At 42.3% G+C, this 22216-nt stretch overlaps 1 protein-coding gene across 1 annotated transcript in view; it reads left to right on the top strand.

Annotated features, from left to right (window-relative positions):
• Positions 1–22216, top strand: part of LOC140500337 (gasdermin-D-like) — a 29956-nt gene that overhangs the window by 5554 nt on the left and 2186 nt on the right. Inside the window, exons 4-10 of the mRNA XM_072602828.1 lie at positions 3973–4141; positions 5080–5182; positions 5613–5660; positions 7471–7503; positions 8767–8880; positions 9658–9833; positions 16830–16974. Of these exons, the coding sequence (XP_072458929.1) occupies positions 3973–4141; positions 5080–5182; positions 5613–5660; positions 7471–7503; positions 8767–8880; positions 9658–9833; positions 16830–16974 (788 nt within the window). The remainder of the gene's footprint in view (positions 1–3972; positions 4142–5079; positions 5183–5612; positions 5661–7470; positions 7504–8766; positions 8881–9657; positions 9834–16829; positions 16975–22216) is intronic.

Raw genomic sequence — 22216 nt, 5'->3', positions numbered from 1 at the left:
ACTTATCTCAAGGTTGGCTTCATTCCTCTGTTTTTTATCTCCGGCTTTTGAATCTCCTTTCACCTCTATGAAGTCTTTCCTGATCCATCTACCTCATATAAATATAAAGGGACATAACTTTTGAAGGACTGAGTCTAAGGAAGAATAGTATTTCTAAATCTCAACTATACTATAAAGCTGAAATCAACAAATCATCTGATATTGGTTAAAAAAACAGAAAAGTAGAGCAATGGAACAGACTAGACAAGGAAGAATAAGGAATAATTGAACTCAGTAATCCAGTCATTAATAACTCTCAAAATATAAATGATCTAGGAAAACATTCCACTTACACATAAAGACATATTGAACACTAATTCTTTGAAAATTTTGAGTTTGAAATTCTCACAGACACACACATAAAATTGTAAGCAATTTAATTTAGGTTGTATAAGTGCAATCAGGTAAAGCATATTTCATGTTTATCATGTTGTGGAAGAAGAAATAGACCCCAAGGGAAAAAGGACTCACAAAGAACGTGAAAAAAATATCCTTGAATCTGCATTCAGATTTCATCAGTTCTTTCTCTGGATATGAATTACATTTTTCATCATGAGACTTTTGCAATTATCTTAGATCACTGTGTTGTTGAGAAGACCTGAGTCTATCATAGTTGATCATTATACAATGTTGCTGTTGATGTACAATGTTCTCCTGGTTCTGCTTGGTTCACTTTGCATTAGTTCATGTAAGTCTTTCTAGGATTTTTTGAAATCTATCTGCTCATTATTTCTTATAGCACAATAGTATTCCGATTCATTTATATATTGCCACTTGCTCAACCATTCACGAATTGATGGTGAATCAATTTCCAATTTTCTGCCACCACAAAGATCTTCTATAAATATTTTTATACATGTAAGTCCTTTTCCCTTTTTTATGATCTCTTTGGGACACAGACCTAATAGTAGTATTGCTGGATCAAAGGGTATGTGAATTCCATATTTCTCAAGAAAAACAAGAAAGAACTCTGTCACAAATTAGATTTAGACCAACAGCTTATACCTGCAGTCCCCTGACTTCAACACCATGCCCCCGAATGGGTCATCCCTGGGTCCTTTTTAACTGTTTTGAACTGTTTAACTGTATTGAATTCTGAATAGATATGTGATCCAAATATTAAAGATTACACTGTCAGAACACTGGGAGAGAAGATCATACCTTTCCCAACTATGGATAGAAGATGAATTCTTAACTACAAAAGGGATTCATGCAGTTCTAAAGGATGAAATAGGTAATTGTGAATATATGAATTTTAAAAATTTTTACACAAACAAAATTAACACACCTAAGATACGAAGGAAAACGGTGCCCTGGGGAGGGGGGGAATCTTGGTTTGAAATATCACTAATAGGGGTTTATAATCAAGAGATAGCAGCAACTTACAGATATATGTAAGACCAAAGAAGAAAAGACCATTCTCCCCAATAGAGAATAGTCAATGTTGAAATGTTGTGGAAAGCCAGGCTCACTAAAGCATTGTTTGTGGATCTGTGAATATACAACCTGTTTGTTAAGCAGTTTGGATTTATGCAAAGAAAATGACTCAAATGCCCATATTCTCTGACTCAGAGACAACACTGGTAGGAATATATTCTCATGGAGATTATTTTCATAAAGAAAAGCTCTATACATTCCAAAACATTGATATCAGCACTTATTGTGGTAGCAAAAGCTAGAAACAAAGCAAGAGAGTCATTCATAGGGGGAATAGCTAAACAAGATAGGGTACATGAATGTAGTGGAATATGACTATGCTGTAAAAAAAAAAGGCCCACATGATAAATTCATTGACTCATGGGAAGCCTTATACAAACTGGTGTAAAGTGAAGCAAGCAGAGACAGGAAAAAAATCTAAACAATAACTTGTTCAGTCATATCTGACTCTTCATGACCCCATTTGGGGTTTTCTTGACAAAGATACTGAAGTGGTTTGGCCATTTACTTCTCCAGTTCACTTGACTGAGGAGGAAACTGAGCCAATCAGGTTCAGTGACTTGCCCAGGGTCACGCAGCTAGTAAGAGCCCGAGGTCAGATTGAACTTAGATCTTCCTGACTCCAGACCTGGTGCTCTACCCACTGCACCACCAGTTGCTCCAAAAATGATGACCCTACATATGGAAAGAACAACCAGAAAATAATGGGAACTGAATGCTGCAAAATTAGAAAAAAATAAACTTGGCTCAAAGATGAGATAAGAGAAGGAAGCTCCCCTTGGGAACCACAGGTGTGGAACACTGCGTATCATGTCAGATTTTCTTCAAGATGTTGATTAGTTTTGCTGAACTTTTTTCTTTTCTTCCACTTTTTAAAAAAAAAATCTTTGTTATAAGAACTGATTTCCTAGAAGGAGGCAAAAGAAGGACATGGGGAGAAATCTAGGTCATGTAAAAACAAAAAATGTCAATGAAAAATCTTTTTTAAAAACTTCTCTGCAAGCTTTTCTCACTCTCACACTGTCCCTCTTACTCTCATTCATGTGCATGTAGCAAAGGCACTGGCTCTGAAATCAGAGCTCCTGAGTCCCATCCTGGTCTCTATTGCTTATTACCCATATGAGATTGGATGGGTCATGTAACTTTCTCGGGCCTCAGTTTCCTTCTCTGAAAATGAGGAAGTTGAGTTAGAGGACCTGTAAGGTCCCTTCTGGCTCTCAATCCATGATTCTGTAATAAAGTGTTAGGAGGAATAGGAGGACAGAAACATCATATTCTGCTGAGAAAGGGAAGGTTTCATCCTGAAAAGGAGAGCAGAGACTTCAGCAGATGCAAATGGGGGAGGGAGCAAGATACCCCAAGTCCCTGGGGTAGCAGCAGCAAATGCAGGATGGGGTGCAGAGAGATGTGGGGGTGGAACAGTTCAGATACAACATAGAGGACCCCAAAGGAACCAGACACAGGTTAGAGCCACCCTTGTGGAGAGCGGGGGATCTGAGAGGGGGATCTAGTCAGGTGCTCTGCCTGATTCTGGAATCCTTTTGATAGCATCCCCAGTCTGTGCAGAAAGGTCTCCAGCAAGAGGGAACTAGCTACTCCACCTGGCAGCCCATTCCTCCGTTGAAAGGCTCTAATTGTTAGGAAATATTTCTTTACTCTGGGTTGAAAGATATTCCCTGGGACATCCTTGAGCTGGTCCTATTTCTTCCCTCTGGAGCTAGAAGGGAATAAATTTGTTCTTTCTGCCCCATGGCAATCCTTCATATGTTTTAAGAGAAAATGTGTGTTCACCCTTCATTGCCAAAATAATGCCATCAGAGAAATAATGACATGACTTGCACTTGACTGTTTTGAATGAGGGAGGGCTGTGCAGGTCACCAGAATCACTTCTCCAGAGTCATCTGAATCCAGTGACCAGATATTCAACAGGATGACTGGGGATGACCCAGGATGAGGCAACTGGGGTTAAGTGACTTACCCAAGGTCACACAGCTAGTGAGTGTCAAGTGTCTGAGGTGAGATTTGAACTCAGGTCCTCCTGACTCCTGCTTTATCCACTGCACCATCTAGTTGCCCATGTTTTAAGACAGGAATCATCATGTCCCCATAAACTCCCTCTTCTCCAGGCTAAACAAGCCCACTTACTTCAGCTGTTTCTTTCCCATTTAATTGTTTCTTTCAAACTTACCATCACCTTGGTGGCCCTTCCTTGGAGGTCCTCCCTTAATGATATCTCTCCTAAAATGTGTTTACCTTTATAGGAGACAGGGGTCCTTTTGTCTCCTGTCACAGCGTTAGTCCTTCCAAACATGCACAAACCATCCTCTGAGTCCAAACCCCCACTTCCCACCATCTGAACCCTGCCAAGGCAGTAGCCCGAGGAAATCCAAATATGCTGCATTCAGTAGAGGGCCTTGAGCAAGGTCATAACTGGGGGGGATAGGAGAGGCAATCCCAAACCCCTTACCTGCTGCACTCCCTTCTCCTCTCCTACAGGAAACTGAAGATACCAGAGCCCTCTCTCATTCGGCAGCTTCGGAAACGGGAAAAGAACCTGTATGTTGTGACAGAAGCCATAAAGATCCAGAAAGAGGCCATTCTGAAGAGTTCTAGAAATACAGAAGGCTTTGGGAAGGTCACCATTCCTGTAGTCTCATGTGTCCAGGTTAGAATTCACCTGATGAAGAGATGGAATTGGGGAGGAAGAAGGCCCTAGGGCTCCAGCATCCCTTGACCTTCCAACCTAAACCTCATATTCTCAGAGAATCCCAATAGGCAGCCAAAGACCAGGACTAGGCCTGAAGACTCAGCAGGTCCAGGTCTCTTTCCTGCATGTTGTTTGGTGCATATCCATAAAAAAATAGAAAATCCTAGTGTGGGTAATTTGTGCTTAGCCAGTTCTCAACCATTTTTAGGGGTGTGGGTAATTATCCAACAGCAGATAATCCAAGGGTACTTCAGTTGGGATGTGTAGTACAGTAGGATAAGTCAGAAAACTGCTGCATTCCCTTCCTCCCGATTCTAAGAAGCTCCTTTACATTTGATGAGACTTCTCAGGACTGTTTGATAAGGAAGTCGGAACACACACACATATACATACACATACATACATGCACATACACATACACACATGCACACACACATACTGATTAAATGAGAGACAGGCTGGGGTTGAATAGTTCTAGGGAAATGGTTTAGGGGACACCTGCAAATACTGGAAAGTGGATTGTTGTCCTCATCCACATCTGCATGTGACAAGGCCCAGCTCAGGTTGTAGCTCACAGACTCTGCCTACTATTTCTTCTAATTCCCTCTCTCCTCATTGCAGAGAACTAGAGACTGACTCCTACCCAGACTCCATCCCGACTTCTGCTCTTCCTCCACTCCCTAATCTTGGGGTCCCTGCTATAAGCCTAGCAATGTCTGAGTACTGGATTTGGAGTCAAAGAACTTGAGTCCAAATTCCAGCTGTGTGACCTTGGACAGGTCTGTTCCTCTCTCTGAGATGGGATTTCCTGAGAAGGACAGGGCTGGATAAACTGAGCTCTAAGGAACCATCCAGTTCTAGATCTGTGATTCCTGCCCTCTTTCTTCTCTCCTCAGGGTGAGGGTCAGGGTCACTTGAACACAAAGAAGACAGTGACTGTCCCTGAGGGCAGTATACTTGCTTTCCAAGTTGCCAAGTTGATTATCCGGGACCACTGGAGTAAGTTGGGTCAGAAGGACCTGGGTGGGAAGAATGGAGAGGTTGGGAAAAATTCCCCACTTCAGAACCAGTCTAATTCATTTGAAGGCTCCTTGTCTCCAGCAGGAGCTTGTATCCATGACTGCAGAGGGAGTGTCCACCCCAATGAAATTGCAGGTTCTTAAAGCATTAAAGTAACATCCACCTTAAGACAAAGCCCTTGGCCTTGGTTTTTATCAGTGAAATGAGGGGGTTGAAGTAGTTGGTCTCTAAATTTCTCTTCCAGCACTACTGAATTGGTTTTGCAGCTTTTATGGAATAAAGCCAGATAACTTTCTGAAAAGTCTACACTGATTTCCAGCCCTTCCAATAATAGAACCCTACCCCTTTTCCCCCATAGCTGAAACTGCACTGAATTTTAGCATTTTAATCATTTTTTTTCTTTATCTAGATGTTCTTCTACTTCCAGACAAGAACCAGAAAACTTTCCCACCTGAAAGTAAGTGACAAACTTAGTTGTCTTTGTAGCCCCCAGATCTAGTGAGCCCTTGACAGCTCATCCAGGAGACCACTGTCCAGGCAGCTCCTCAAGCAGACTCAATTCCCTAGAATGAGAAACTTTCCTTCCCAGTTTTGATTCAGCCTAGAGTTCTGGTTAGGTGAGACATGGAGAGAGCTAAGTATGCTTTCCTTCTATATAGGAGGGAGACAGAACATAGGAAATAAGAGAAGGAAACAGAGTGGGCAGAGAGCTGGTCTCCAAATCCAGAAGAATTGGGTTCAAGTCCAACCTCTAACATGTACTGGTTGTTTAGCCCTGAACAAAACACTTCACAGTGTCCCAGGCAAATCTCTGTGCCTGTGGGTTGCTAAGGATTGTAGATCTACACTAGTAGATTGGCCACTCTCAGTATCAGTGAAAGCACTGGAACCAAAATAAGTGCAGGGTGTCCTAAAAGGCTTTTTGTTGTCATTCTGTTGTTTCAGTCTTGGCCAACTCTTAGTGACCCATTTTGGGGTTTTCCTGGCAAAGATACTGAAGTGGTTTGCCATTTACTTCTCTACCGCATTTTTACAGAAAAGGAAACTGAGGTAAAGAAAAGAGCAGGCCTCAAAAGCCTTAGTGCAGTTTAAAACTTTAATAACTTTTGAGAAATCCTCTGGGTATAGAGATGTGTGTGTATGCATATACATATATACACAGACAACCATATATGTGTAAAAAAACACATATATACATCTACACACACATATATGGGCCTCTAGGTGGCATAGTGGATAGAGTGCTGGGTCTAGAGTCAGGAAGGCCTGAGTTCAAATCCAGCCTCAGACACTTGCTAGCTTTGTGACCTTGGGCAAGTCATTCAAGTCTCTTTGTCTCAATTTCCTCATCTGTGAAAAGAGCAGCACAGGGAATGGCAAACCACTCCAATATCTCTGTCAAGGAAACCCCAAATGGGGTCATTAAGGGTCATACACAGCTGAAAACACAACTCAACAAAAACAAATTACTTTAAGGGTTGCGAAATACTGTGTGTACATGATCTAATTGGAACTTCCCTACTACACTGTGTATTAGGAAGTCCAGGTATTATTAATGACCCCACCTCATAACTGGGCCCCCTGTTTCCTGTCCAGCATTCTTTTCCCTCTGCCCTCTGATAATGATAGAAAGATGAAGGTTTTAGGGAAATATTGAGTCCTACTCATTTGTGAAGTTGTTCTCTGGTACCTTTCCTTCTTCTGCCTACACAAGATGTCAACCATAACTTGCATATTTTATATTACTTTACATTTCTCTCATAGAAAATCTCATAATTCACTTGAATGCTCCTGTCTCTTACAGGGTGAAATGGGCAGGCATTCTCATCCTTCTTTTACAGATGAAGAAGCTCCACTCTTGTCTCATGGTCAGCTGAGATCTTGGTTCAAATCCCACCTCCCCTATATACACTAGCTGGGTGTTGTGGGCATACTGCTGAGCCAGTCTCCTCATCTGTAAAATGGGGATCATGGCTCCTATAGCCCAAACGGCTCAGGGCCCCTTTGAGGATCAAGTGAGATAATCTACGAGAAGTACTTTGCAAACTTTGAAGCCCTAGCTAGCTGGAAGTCAGCTGTGATTGTTAACTGTGGCCCAACTAGATGGCAAGAACCACAGGAATAAGACAAGCTGAGTCAGAGACCCTTGTGGGATGGATTTGATTCCTTGATTTGAAGTTAGATAGGTTTGTTCTGGGCAATGATTCCTAAGGAATCCTGGGGATGGATGGCCTCTGAAGACTGAAACATATATTTTCTCTTTTCAGGAATAGTACCTATATGCCAAGCCTTTGCAGCAGGTTTGTGACTTTTTTTCTGTATTCCCACCTCCTCCAACTCTCCCGATTGAAACATAGAGATAAAAGCAGCCTGAACTATTCAGAGACAGGATCCAGCAGCAGGCCAGGGTACACAGGTCAGGGAGGGTTGAAGAGGGAATGATAGGGCCAAGGCCATACTGCTGATGTCTCTCTCAGAGTAACCCCAGTGAGGTGGGTCCTGGCCCCTTCCCTGGACTGTCCCTCTGTAATAGCTGGAGGCAGAGCACCCACAGGCTGGGTAGGGAGGCCTGACATGGGGAACCAGACTCAGGTCCCAAGGGTACCTGCCTCAGTGGGGCCCCAGGCTCTGTGAAGGGCAGCGTTTCCCTCATCCTACATGTTCTACATGTCAAATGAGATGGTATTTGTAAAATACTTAGCATATACTTAGCACATAGTAAACACTTTATAAATGTCTGTTCCTATCCCCTTCTCTTCCTCTGAGAGTGCAAGACAGGCACAACCCCAGGTTGCCCAGGGGGATTCCCCAGGCTCCTGGGAGTGAATCTTCTAACATGTTCATGTGTCTGTGATCCAACTGAGAGTTTTTAGGGCCTGAAATGGGCAGAGTCTGAACGAGATTGGACTGGGCAGCCCCTCTATGCAGGGGCACATGCCTGCACTTATTATTTCTACCTGCATGAGACCCTCATGCCTGTGGCACAGGGCAAGGGTTTGCTCTCAAGAAGACTGGCCTGAAAGGGCAATGGAGAACTGACAACAGTCATTCACATTCTCTAGTGTTAACTGTGTGTCAGATACTGTGCTGAGTGAGCACTTTAAAATTGTCATCTCACTTCATCTTCACAACAAGCCTGGGAGGGAGCTGCTATTATTATCCCCATTTGGCAGGGGGAAACTGAGGCAAACAGAGGCTAAGTGACTTCCCCAAGATCATAGAGCTGGTAGAAACTGGAGGCCATATTCGAACTCAGAATTCCTGAGTCCAGGCCTGGTGCTCTGTCTCCTGCTCTGCTTAGCTCTGTGAGAGGGAAGATAAGATACCATGGAGAGCCAAAGAGAGAGCACATCCAGAGGAGAGAGTGAGCAGGCCAGAAGAGGGGACAGGAGACTGGGCCATGGAAGGGGAGATGTTTAGCCTAGAGAAGAGAAGCCTGGGGACAGTCTTCAGGTCTCTTATAAGGCAGAGGGATTAATCTTATTTTGTTTGACCCCAGAGAGAAGTGGAAGTCAGAAACAGGTCAATCAATTCTTTACAAAGATTCTGTTCTTTCTCATTAGATTTTTCATGTGGAACAATAAGCTACAGTAAATCTGCACGGCCTTTCTTCTGGGTTCCACAGAGCAATATGATGAATTATCAATATGGAAATTCTGAAAGATATTTCCTCTCAGGTAAGAGCCATATGTAAGAAGTTTCATAAAAGCCCTCACCCAGGACATGTGAGATTGGAAAAGGGCCAGGATTGGTCGTGGCCTGAGAGCAGCCACAGAGGGGCAGCTGGGGGGCAGCACCCTACCAAGGTGAATTCATGGAGGATAGGGACAAGGTTGCATGGGGTAAGGAAGTGTAACTCAGTTGTCAGATTCCCCACTGGCTCAGCATTCACATCAGCTAAGTCCGGCCTAAGGCACTTAAAAGTTGTGTGACCCTCAGCAGCTCACTTACCTGCAGGCTGCCTCAGTTTCCACACATATAAAAGAGAGATCTTAATAGCACCTGCCTGCCAGGGTTGTTGTGAGGATCAAGGGAGATAACATTTGTTAAGTACTTGCAAAGTACTATAAAAACGTTAGTTATTATTATGCTGAATGAGTGAAATATGGTTACGGATGCTTTTATCCAAATCACTGATAAAGATACTAAACACAATGTCCTTTCTTTGAGAAGTGTTGGGTGACTTTGTGGCTGAGTCTGAGAACAGGGCAAGTGACTAGGTACCCTTCCTTACTGTGATGGAGTGAGGTCCCAGACCCCTCCCTGGGTCCCTATCAACTGGGTAAAATTCTTGAAGGCAGGGAATATGGATGTGCACCTGGGCTGAAGCTGATACAAAGCAGGGGCCCACTCTAGCAGCCTGCTGAGGCTAAAGGCTTCCCAGGAAAGTACCAGGGAGGAAGGGCCTGAGAGGTAGAGTGTGATCCCAGCCTTGGCTGTCTTCTTGTGTCTAGATTTCAACAAAATGACCACAGTCAACACAGTCACAGACTTTGGGCAACTGCAGGCTGAGGTGAAGAAAGAACTACACCCACTGGCCATGCTGGACAGCAAATTGCAGCAGTTTCTAATTCAGGCTCTCCTGGGGCTCCTCCACAGTGAGCAGGACCTGCTGGACTTAGAAGACACGGTAAGAGAGTCTGGAAGTCAGGGCCACAGATAATCACAGGATTAAGAGCTAAAGGGCTGAGATAGGGGAGGCCAGAAAAGAAGACTAAGGTGGGGACAACACTGGATTTTGAGTTAGAGCACCTGGTTTCATATCAGACTATTCTTTTTAACCACTTGGGCCATCTGGGAGAAGTCTGCACAGCTCTCTGGGCCTCAGTTTCCTTATCTATAACATAAGGGGATGGGACCAGATGAATGCCAAGGACTCTTCCAATTCTAGATCCTATGGTCCTGAGATTTGAGAGACTCCCTGAGAAGCAAAGAGCTGGAGGAAGGAGCATAGTCTAGAGATTGTAGTTGAGAAGGATGGCTGAGGTGCAGGGACCAGGGAGCAGGTGCTTTAGTAGCAAGTGATTGCTGGGGTGTATTAGATGGCTGCCCAGTGAAATGAGTCAAGATCCAATTAATCAATTAAGTCAAGGCTTGTAAATTATGTGAGGGAAAAGTATTGAGTAATGTCTGTAGAGCAACTTGTGCCAACAGAAACTCTCTGGAACCTATTCACCATGAAGGGTTTTCTTTAAATACTAATACGCATTTTTATTCTTACTGTTTACCTTTGGTTATTAAAATGTACAGATCAGCTAAGTGGTACAGTGGTTTGAGTGCCCAGCCTAGAGTCAGGAAGACTCATCTTCCTAAATTCAAATCTGGCCTCAAACACTCACCAGCTGTAAGACCCTGGGCAAGTCTCTTATCCCTGTTTGCCTCAGTTTCCTCATCTGTAAAATAAGCTGGAGAAGAAAATGGTAAATCACTCCAGTATCTTTGCCAAAAAAAAAAACAAAACCTCAAAAGAGGTCACAGAGTCAGACAGGTCTGAAATGACTGAACAATTAAAATGTACACTTCACATACAAATAATAAAAGAAGAATATTTACACATGAAGAAGAATAGTTTCAGGAACACAATCCCCACCATTTAACAAAAATACAAATTAGAAACAAAAACATAACAGACAAAAAATTCCTCTAAAACAAAGGAAGTGTGGAAATTGAAAAAGGGGAAGAGAGAACCGCAGAAAACAAGCTCTTCCCATTTTATTGTTCCCAAACCTCTAGCACATCGCATGGACCATGATTTTCAGAATGATTTGCAAAACCCCAAAACTCAGACCTTTTTCCACCAGTTTGAAATAGTTCCACTAAGACTCTGTTGACACCAAGTAAGTTTCTAACAAGTCCCTCTGGGAGATTGTCATTCTAAACCTTATGGGATTTCTGTCTTCTGAGAGGTTTCCAGCTCTGCTCCTATGATATCCTCAACTTCTTTCCCTAAAAGTCTTCTTGGTCACAAGGCAAAAGGACATCATCAGGACTGATAGGACTCTCTGGATCCTGGGGACATTCCCCCAACACCCCTATAGCCTCAGTAACCTAGTTCAATTTATCCCTTACCAAAGGGTCTTGAATCACAGAATTTCAAAGTAGGAAGTGACCTCAGAGATTATCTGGTCTGAATTAATAATTTGATTATATCACATTACAACTTTGTCAGTTGCTTTCTTTTTAAAACTTGTTTTTTCAGTTGGTAAGCATTCATTTCTTTCTTCTACTCATCTTCCCATACCTACAAAAAAGAAAAAACAGAGAGAAGGAAGAAAGGAAAAAAGGAAAGGAAGGATGAAGTTTGGGAGGGAGAAGGAAAGAGAAAGAGCTAAAAAAGAAAGGACTGAAGGAAGAAAGAAACGAAGAATCCCTGTATCATATAAGCACAGTGAAGTGAAACAAAATAAATGACTTACATTGGCCACATCCAAAAATTTCTCATTCTGCACATGAGTCCATCACTATCTGCCGTGAGTCTTCTGGAATCATGGGGAAGCTTTTCGTTGATGGAGTTCTTCAGTCTTTCATAAATGTTAGTTTTTACAATATAGATGTTATTGCATAAATTATTCTTCTGATTCTGCTCAGTTTACTGTGTATCCGTTTATACAAGCCTTCCCTTCTCTTTAAAATTGACTTTTCCTCATTTCCTGCAGCACAATATACTATTCCATTACATTTAAACAGTAGTATACCTCGGTAGACTTAATCAAGGTCACTAAGAGAGTTATCTTAACAAAGAAATAAAAAAGTCTATTCTGCCCAGTATAAAGGGAAAGATTCTAAATTGGGAAAACCGGGCTTGTGATCCCAGCCCTGGCTCTGAGCTGCTGTGTGATCCCCCAGGGAAGTCACTTCCATTCAATGATGCTCAGTTTCCTCACTTAGGAAATGGAGATCATGATAGCGCCTACTGCACAGAGATGTTTTGAGGTTCAAATATGATCATTTGGTGAAACTTTCTGCAGACCTTAGAGCCCCATATGCATGTCATCAATTTTTGGTCCTGAGATATCATCAGAAGAAGGGCCTTTGGACTGGGGACCTCCCCCTTCCAACGCAAAGCAGCTCATCAACTTAGAGTCTTAGAACACTGCATGGGACCCTGAGAAAGTAATGTGACTTACCCAGGGTCACACAGTCAGAATTATTCATCTTCGCTTGTCCCCGGGTCGTCCTGTTAAGACTGGCTGTCCAACTACTATACCTTGTAGCCTCTCATTATTGTTGATGGTGGTGGCATTAATTATTATTCTTTCTTGGTAGTAATAATAATAATGATGAAAGGGATGATAATACTTGAACTACCAAGCTCACAGGACTGTTGCCAGCAAAGTATTTGGTAAACCCTAGGCACTAGTGTTCCTGTGCCTTTCTTTTTAAAAAAGGCTTATCTTTAGATACTTGGAACAAGTTAGATTCATTCTAATGTAATACCCTCTCTGAGCGATCTCACCAGAGAGTAGCTGCCCCCTCAGGTCTAGGGTTTACCCTGTTAGTCTCCACTCATCAAATTACAGGCCATCCTACCTCCCCACCAGCTGAGCCTTAAGAGTCAGCCAGTAGACACAATTAGCTCAAAGCAAAAGAATTAAGATAATAAAAATAGTAGCCACAAAACACCCACAGACGTGCACACACACACACACACACACACCATAAACCCATGGCACACTCTCCCAGAAATAGGCACGGTGTCTGGGGGAGGAGTGAGAAGGAATTCCAAGCACAATAAAAGTAAGACAGACATGTAGGAAACACATGTCACCATTTATAAGAATAACAGCTCCCATTTACAGAGCACTTTGAGATTTGCAAATGACTTTACAAATAGTTTGATCTCTTTCGATCCTCAAAGCATCTATGGGAGGCAGGTCTTATTACCATCACCATTTTACAGATGGAAAAACTTTGGCAAAGAGGGGTTAGGCGGTTGGCCCAGGGTCACACAGCTAATCTGGATCTGAGGCTGGATTTGAACTTAGGTCTTTCTGACTCATTCTCTCCCAGAAATGATCTACATCCCCTTTCTGATTTCTTCAGGTTCACGCAATGCTTCCTATCATTCATGATTCTTCTTTTTCTTAGGGAGGGGGGTCTTTGGCTATCTGAATTATCTGTGTCTGAACCCCTTAATGCTATCCTGTGTCTTAAGTTTACTTACATCTAATTCAATTAAGCAGACATTTATTGAGCAACTGCTGTGTGCAGAGTAATGTACACAGTGGTTGAAGAGGTAGAAAAATTAAATAAGAACTAATTACTTAATTGCTGATTAATAATGAAATTAGAAAAGCTGCCCATGGACCTTACCATCTGGTGACACATAAATACTGTGGTTGACAAAACTTGATTAGGTTAGAAAAAGGATCCATGAGAAGAGCCAGAGCACTTCACTCTCTAGTAGACAGTTTCATGAGTTGTTGGGGCCCCCAAAATTCTGTTGCCAAAGTGATTATGATGCTCTCCATACTTAGCCAGGCTTGTCCTCGGGCAAAAGACACCACTTGTTCACCAGACCTGTACTCTAAGCCCTTCCAACCTAGGAGTGACGACTAGACCTGATTCTCTGCTAGCTAAGCCTCAGAAGCTCTCCTCTATAACCCGGTTGGGGGGCACAGTATAGACAAAAGGACTTCGAGTCAGGAACACTTGACTTCGGATCTTGCCCCATAGTCTCATATACTCTCAGTGACCTTGGGCAAGTCATTTATCCTTTCTCAGCCTCAGTTTCCTCATTTATAAAATGGAGATAATAAATGATTGTGAGGGATAGATGAAATATTTGTAAAGCACTTTGCAAAACTTTAAGTGCTAGCTGTCTGTAATATTACAATATGACCTCAGAAGATATCAGTGGAAAATATTTACTCCTTTCCTCATTTATTTACAATTCCTCCTTCTCTACAGAGATTTGTGATAAGAGTAGATAAGGGCTTCTTTCTTCCTCACCTTTGGAAACTTCCCTGTTTTCCTGTCCCTTCTTCTAGGAGATGATTGAGAACCTGTAGCTTTGTTTAATTGTCCTTTGTTTTTAAAGTGGATGGATGCAAATCCCTTACTTAGGGTCTCCTGGGGAGGAGGAGGAATAGAGATAGAACTATATCCTCACATGTCCAAAAATATTCTTCTAGTCCAACTGTTTTGTCAGTCTTCGGGAGCCATCCAAACCCTTTGGCTCCTCATGCAGTGACTGCAACCTCTGTAGTCTTATACTTCCAACGCTAACTCCACAATAACTGAACTTGTCCATGCTTGGCCTATTAATTTGCCATCATTAGTCAGTCCTTTCATTTGTTCAATGACACAAAAAGTGATATGTCAAAATGACTCCATTTGCTCTTGGTAAAATCTCTCCTTCTGAAGACTGACATCTTCCAAACAAATGTTCAGTTGCTTAGCAATATCAAAAAGCGACTGTTTGAATAACTGTTTTCTGGTGAAATGCCTTGCTTTTCTATTGAGTTATCTTGATTTTGACATTAAATTTTCATCCATAGTTCACTCTTCTATGCACAGGATCTAGAAACTTATAACTTCATTTGATAGCATGGTGCAGAGAAGAGTTTTGGACATGGAATCCAAGGGCCTAGCTCTTCCACTAAGTCACTGTATGCTGTCTTTACTTCTATGTGCCTCAGTTTCCTCCTTTGTTAAACAAAAAATTGGACTAGATGATCTCTTTGTTCCTTTCAAATTTTAATGATTAATATTTAACCTTTGTCATAAGCCTTTCTCACAACATGAAGGATCCAGTATTTGTGGATGTATTCTGTCATTCTCTTGACTTATAACTCTCACTCAGGAAATATATGCATGGTGACCCCCAGAGATACTAAGCCTGACATAACCCACTGAAATCAGGCAATCCACATTATTATAGAATAAAATTTTATTAAAAAGAGATGGAAAAAATAAATCCTTATGTAATAGCTTTTGTGGATTACTTCACCAACTTGTACTTTTATTTGAGAGTTGGTTGGGTCCCCATAGGGTGATTGCTATCCTCAGGTTCTAGGGTTAACCTTGTGGGAGTAAACTGCTGACTCTGTAACTCACAAGGTGTGCTTCTCACTTATAATCAGTCAGTACACTTTATCTTATAGCAGAGATATTCATTCAAATGGCATAGCAAGAACAGTAGGTACAAAACATTCCCCAACTAAACACTGGGTACAATCTCCCACAAATACACAAAGTGTCCATGACAAGAGTGGGTCCAACTTGGGTACAATGTCAGTAAAGCACATTTAGAATACACAAAATTCCAGGTACTATAGGACCTGTGAAGCTTTTTTCACTCCATAGCATCTTCACATAGTTCCCTTGGCTGTAGTATCTCTGTCAGGTGGGTTGCTGAGCTGAGTTTTTAGGGTCTGCTCCTCTCCATAATCTGACTCTCTTCTCTGCTGCTAAAGGTCATATTCCTAGAAGGTGCATCCTCCCTTGGGTGATGGTCTCTCTATATCCAAGTTGGTCTGAAGTGTTCTAATAGCTCCTATTCAGTGCTATATAACTTGGAGGGGAGGAGAAGAAATAACTTCTTTATACCTGCAGGGAGTTCCTCAAAAGGCAGCTCCCTATTTCTAAAAGTCTCCAACTGCTAAAATCATCCAAACTTAGCTACTTAAAGCCTCAAAGACACAGTTTATTCCCATCCTGACTCAATCAGAGAGATCTGTCTGCACTTTAAAAGGACCATAGTACAAAGCAACATCTTTTGCCATTAGATTAACATCTCATGAATGCCAGTGATTATTCTGGCCCTTCAGTAACAAAATAAACTTAGTTGGGGGTAAGAGGTGGTATAAAACCACATTCTTCTCCCTCTCCCAGTTTCAGAGATGTGTATACCTTCCAGGAGCCACAGTTTCTGACAGGTAGCCTCCCATAAGTCCTGCCTTGGTCCTGCTACTTGAGAGGTGATCTCTCTCTCCTCTCTCTCTCTCTCTCTCTCTCTCTCTCTCTCTCTCTCTCTCTCTCTCTCTCTCTCTCTCTCTCTCTCTCTCTCTCTCTCTCTCCCTCTCCCTCTCCCTCTCCCTCTCCCTCTCCCTCTCCCTCTCCCTCTCCTTCTCCTACTCTGTGCTATAAGTGAGTTGAATCCTTTGATAAGCTGGTCATTTAATTTTGAAGTTTTTCAGGTCAAGCCACGACAAGTCTCTAGAATTTTTCAGTCTCTGGCTGCTTTGCTCTCTGATATAAAAGGAAGGGGAAAAAATCCTCAAGGGTTCCTCTGCCCTGGTATATAGCACTATTTCCCTACAGGCCCTTCCCTGTCTTTGCTCTCCTCAGGCTAACCAGCTCAACCAATCACCATTAATTTCCCTTGGGGAAAATGGTTTTATTTTCCCCAGGGAATCAAAAAGGGAAAAGGGAGAGGAAGGGAAAAGTATCCCCACACCAGCTACAAATGAATCTATGAGTCTCCTCCTCCCACTTTTCACTTACTAAGTGAGCTGGTAGATCCAAACCACTCCAGAGTTTGCCCTGGAGCTCAGGATCTCTCCCAGATGTACTGGTCCCAGGTTCCAGGGCAGGGTAAGCCTGGCTACTAGAACAAGGGGCTGTTCTGGGCAGGAACATGTCACTCTCATCATTCACCTTACTCTTTATCTCTCCTCCACAGCTAGAAGAGAATTTGTACTCTGGGAAACTCCCACAAAAGGTGGAGGGCATGACAGGCAACATCCTAAGTAATCTGCAAGACCAGAATGGCAAACTTGTGGAGCAGCTGGCAGGGGCATTCCTCTATCTCCTTGGAGCTCTGAATGGTAAGAAGGATCGTGGGAACAGAGAATGGAGAGGATAGACCCGGGGACCTGAAAACTCAGAAAACAATAACCTTTCAGCTCCGATATAAGAGATGCCCAGGACATTAGATTAAGCTTTTCTTAAAAAAACAAAAAAAAGCCAAATCTTCAAATCTGTGTATTTTTATCCTCACATTATCCCTATAAGGTGAAAAGCTGACAGGTAATCACCTCCCTCTTTTGGTGATGGAGAAACAAAGGCCTGGAAGGTGAAGTGACTTGCCCAAAGCCAAACACCTACACAATGTGTTGGCAGAACCCTTTCCTCTGAGTCTCAGTCAGCCATCTGTCCTTCATGTGGCACTGACTCCCCTAAGAAAGTCCATCATCAATGAGAAGAAAGTCTCTCTCTCCTCTTAAATCCTTCTTTCTTGTATTCCCCAGGGACAAGAAACATTAGGACCCCATCCTGACTGGGGATGGGCCACAGTATTCCCCAGTAGTTCTCAGCTCTTCCTCACTGAGCCTCCATCGTTCCTCTGAGCCAGTTCACACCTCTATGGAGATAACTATCAGATCTCTATATCTAGTCCTAGTCTCTCCCCTGAGCTCCAATCCCACATCACCAACTTCCTCCTGGACATCTTGAACTGGATATCCCACAGACATCTCAAACTCAATCAGTCAAAATCTGAACTCTTCTTTCACCCTAAAACCCACCTCCTCTTCCTAATTTCCCTATTTCTCTCTAGGGCACCACTGTCTCTCTAGTCATCTAGGTTTGTAACCTTGGTGTCACCACTTAGTCTTCCTTCTCCTTCTTCCCCCATATTAAATCACTAAGTAAGTCTAGTAGATTCTGCCTCCACAACATATTGCATCTGTCCCCTTCTCACAGCATCTCATGTCCACTGCTTTCTCACCACTCAGCCACTGTCTTAGTCCAAATCTTCACCTCCTCTCACCTGAACCACCTGAATACCAATCTAATTGCTCTCCCTGCCTCTGATGTCTCACATTAAACCCCACACACAGCTTCCAAAGTGATCTTCCTAAAGTAAAGGTCTCATCCTGTCAGTCCCTACTCAGGAAATTCCACTGACTTCCTATAACTTCTAAGATCAAAATATAAAGTTCTCTGTTGACATTCTAAGCTCTTCACAGCCTGGCTCCAGCTTACCTTTCAAGTCTTATCACGCATTATTACACTCTCTACAATCCAGCCAAGCTGGCCTTCTTACTGTTTTTCATACATTTCACTCCATCTCTCATCTCTCTGTTTTCCCCATGCTTGGAAGTCACCCCCTCTACACCTTCACTTCTTAGAATCCTTAGTGTCCTCCAAGACTAAGTTCAAAGACCACCTTCTATATGAAACCTTTCTTGATCCTCAGTTGGTTGAGCTTTCTCCAAAGGTAAGACCATGTATCCCCATCCCAGTCCTTTCCATTCCTTATATAGCTTGTACATACTATATGTGTGCATGTTGTCTTCCCACCCTCCACCAACCCCATCAGGATGTGAGTTCCTTTAGGGCAGGGATTGTTCTGTTTTTGTCTTCATAAGCCTAGCACCTAGCAGAGGTCCTGGCATAGTCATTGATTAGTACATGCTTATTAATTGGTACCCTGGGCACTCCATTAGTACTGTCTCTTTAATGCCTGGCTTGAGCTATTCTGGAGGATTTCATGCAGCAGTCAAACACCTACGCTGACAGGATCCAAAACAAATTTGTATTATTTAGTCTCAGAGGAGAGGCAACTAGGTGGCTCAGTGAATAGAGTGCTGGACCTGGAGTCAAGAAGATCAGAATTCAAATTCAGTCTCAGAGCCTACTTTCATGATCCTAGGCAAGTCACTTAGTCTCTGTTTGCCTTAATCCACTGGGGAAGAAAATGGAAAACTATTCCAATCTCTTTGCCAAGAAAAACCCATGTGATGTCATGAAGAGTTGGAAATGATTAAATGATTAAACAAGAAAAATCTTAAATGGGCCCTCACTGCTGCAAGGCAAACTTTTTACTCTTTCATACCTGGCTCTTTCATTTCCCACAATGATTATTCCGAACCATCTCTTTTCTCTTTCAGCCTTCAATGTTACCTGCTACTGCCTCAATCTCTGCAAATAATCTTTCCTTATGCTTCACTAAGGAATTGGGAACAATTTCTCAGTTTTCTCTTCTCCTCTTTTTTACATCTCAAGACCACTTATCATTACCATTTTTCCCTGCTTTTCTTGATTCTCTAATGAACAAGCCCTTCTCCTCCACAGAGACATCCCCTCTACTTGTAAGATGATATTTTTTCCAGTCTCCTCTGATAAAATGCACCATAATCATCCCCTCTCTCCTTGGAATTTTCAGTCTCTCTTTATCTATCCAGATTTCCCCCCAATCCCTTTGATCTTCAAGCACACTCAAATCTTCTCCATTTCTTGAAATCCTCTCTATCCCTATCTATCTCTCTTCCATCATAGCCAAACAGCTTTAAAAAACGGTCTCTATACATAACCTCTTTCTCAGTCCCACGTAGTCTGGCTTCCACCCTTGATTAGGGTGGAAGCCACTCACTTTAAATGGTTCTGTCCAAAGTCACCAGTGATCACTTAGTCGCCTAGTCCAATGACATTTTCTCAGATCTCATCCTTCTAAACCTCTGCAGCATTTGACAATATTGACCACCAGCTCCTCCTACATATACTATACTCTCTGAGTTTTCATGAAATTGCTGTCTCTTATTTTTCCTCCTACCTATCAAGTCACACTTCAGTCCCTTTTACCAGATCCTCATCATTTCCCAAATCTTATCCATGGACGTACTCCACAGCTCTGGCTTTGGCCATCTTCTCTCTCTGTACTCTCACTCATTGATCTCATCACCTCCTATGGGCTCATCTCTATGCCCTTGACTCCCCTATCCTGTAGCCAACCTTAGTCTGGAATTTCTCACTGGATAGTCAAATAGTAAATAAGTGATTACTCTGTGTCAGACATATTGCTAAACCCTGAAGATACAAAAAGAGACAGAAGACAGTCCATGCCCTCAAGGAGCTCACAATCTAATGGGAGAGACAACAAGCAAACAAATATGTACAAACATGATAATTAACAAAGAGAAAACATTCTAATTGAGAGGGGTTTGGAAAGATATCCTGTAGAAGATGGGGATTTTAGTTCAAAATTCAAGCGAGAGAGGGAAAGCAGTTTTAGGAAGGAAGACATTTCAAGAATGGGGTAAAATAAGAGAAAATACCCAGAAGCAAGAGATGGAGTGTCTTGTTTGTGAGATAAGGAAGCCAATGTCACTAGATCAAAGGGTACTAAGAGTCAGGGAATAAATTGTAAGAAGATTGGAAACACAGGGCTTTGAGGTTTTTATATTTGATCCTGGTGTTGATATGAACCCACTGGAGTTTATTGATCTGAGAGATGTGAGGCAAGTAGACCCACCAGAAAGCTATTTCAGGAGTTCAAGAGTGAGGGGATGAGGATCTGTATCAGAGTGGTGGCAGCATCAGAGAAGAGGACAGCAGATATTTGACAGGTATTGTAAAGGTGATATCATGTAGATATCAGAAATTCATGATAACCTAAACACAGAATTCAAGGACTTTCTCTCTAAACCCACACCTCTTCCTAACTTTGCTATTTTTTTTCAAAGATACTGCCATCATTCTAGAATCTAGGTACAAACCCTGAAAACTGTCCTCCACTCTTCACTCACCCTTATCTCCCTTATCAAAGTTGTAAAGTCTGGTTAATCCTTCCTCTTTGTCTATCCCCTTCTCACTACTTCCACAGGCACCATCCTTGCATAGGCCCTCATCACTATTACACTATCTTCTTAATTACTTTTTCTAAATCAAGTCTCTCTCCTAATACATCTTCCACAATGACAAAGTAATTTTCTTTAAAAACAGGTCTGACTGTCATTCCCCTGGAAAAAAAAAAGCTCCATTGGCTCCAAACTCATTATCATCATCACCACCACCATCATCATTATTTATATAGCATTTATATAGCACCTACTATATGCCAGGCACTTTACAAATATTATCTCATTTGATCCTCACAATGACCCTGGGATGTTGTTTTTCCTTTGTTTTCAAAGAAGACCATGACATCAGAATGGCGATGTCATGACTTGTAGTGAATTGGATTCAAGTGAGGTAGGGCTATACAAAGTCACCAGCCTCATTATCTCAGGACCACTGGAGATGGCCCTGGATGCAATGGGACACCTTGGCATTATTAAGCTAAGATCTTTCCCAGGTGTCATTTTGACTGAAACAATGACCACCCAGTGATTAAGGCTAGGTAAGAAATGAGGCAAAGAATGGTCTCTTTTACCTAGTCAAAAAAATTATTCTGGGAGGGGAAGAACTCAGGATTTCTGGTCCAAACAGAAACAATTGCTATTTAGACTCACTCTAAGCCATCAGACTCCAAGCAAGGACCACGGGAGGCTTTGACTGGGACCTACTGTTGGCCAATCAATGAGAGTCAGAGTGATATGGGTCTAAGAAATGGTTCTTAAGAAAGAAATCTAGCTCACAAACACCAAGATAGCTTTCAAGGTTTCAACAATCAATATTTATATTGCTTTGGGCAGAGCACCTGCAGGTAAATATATGATTCCCCATGTGACATTGGGAGAGGGAGGGAGAGAAAGAAGGAGGAGGAAGGAAGGAAGGAAGGAAGGAAGGAAGGAAGGAAGGAAGGAAGGAAGGAAGGAAGGAAGGAAGGAAGGAAGGAAGAAATCCTGGGAAATAGGTGTTATTGCTATCCATATTTTATAATTGAGGAAATTAAGGCAAAAAAAGAGTCGTCATTTCCCCAAGGCCACATGGTTAGTAAGTGACTGAGGCTGGATTTGAACTCTGTTCTTTCTAACTCCAGCCCTAGTGTTCTATGCACTGCACTCCTTCACTGCCCTTTTATCTCCTCATTTACCATTTTAAAGCCCTTGGACACCTGTCTTCAGTTGACTTTTCTAGGCTCATTATACATTATTGCTCTCATTCTCACCCTCTACATTCTTGCTGTTCCTTGTCTCCATGCCTTTGCAAAGCCTAGAAAGCACCTGCCTCCTCAGCTCTTCTCCTTAGAATTCCTAGCTTCCTTCAGAGCTCCTTCCAGTGCCACCTCCTACATGAGGCATTATCTGATTCCCCAAAACTATTTGTCTTCTTGAAAGTGACTTTGTATTTACCTCCTATGTCCTCTGTGTATAGGTTTACCTATGTATGTTCTCTCAAGTACAC

This window comes from Notamacropus eugenii, chromosome 4, assembly GCF_028372415.1.
Source record: "Notamacropus eugenii isolate mMacEug1 chromosome 4, mMacEug1.pri_v2, whole genome shotgun sequence".
NCBI classification, from domain to species: Eukaryota; Metazoa; Chordata; class Mammalia; order Diprotodontia; family Macropodidae; genus Notamacropus; species Notamacropus eugenii.
This window is presented reverse-complemented; position numbering and strand designations above follow the sequence as displayed.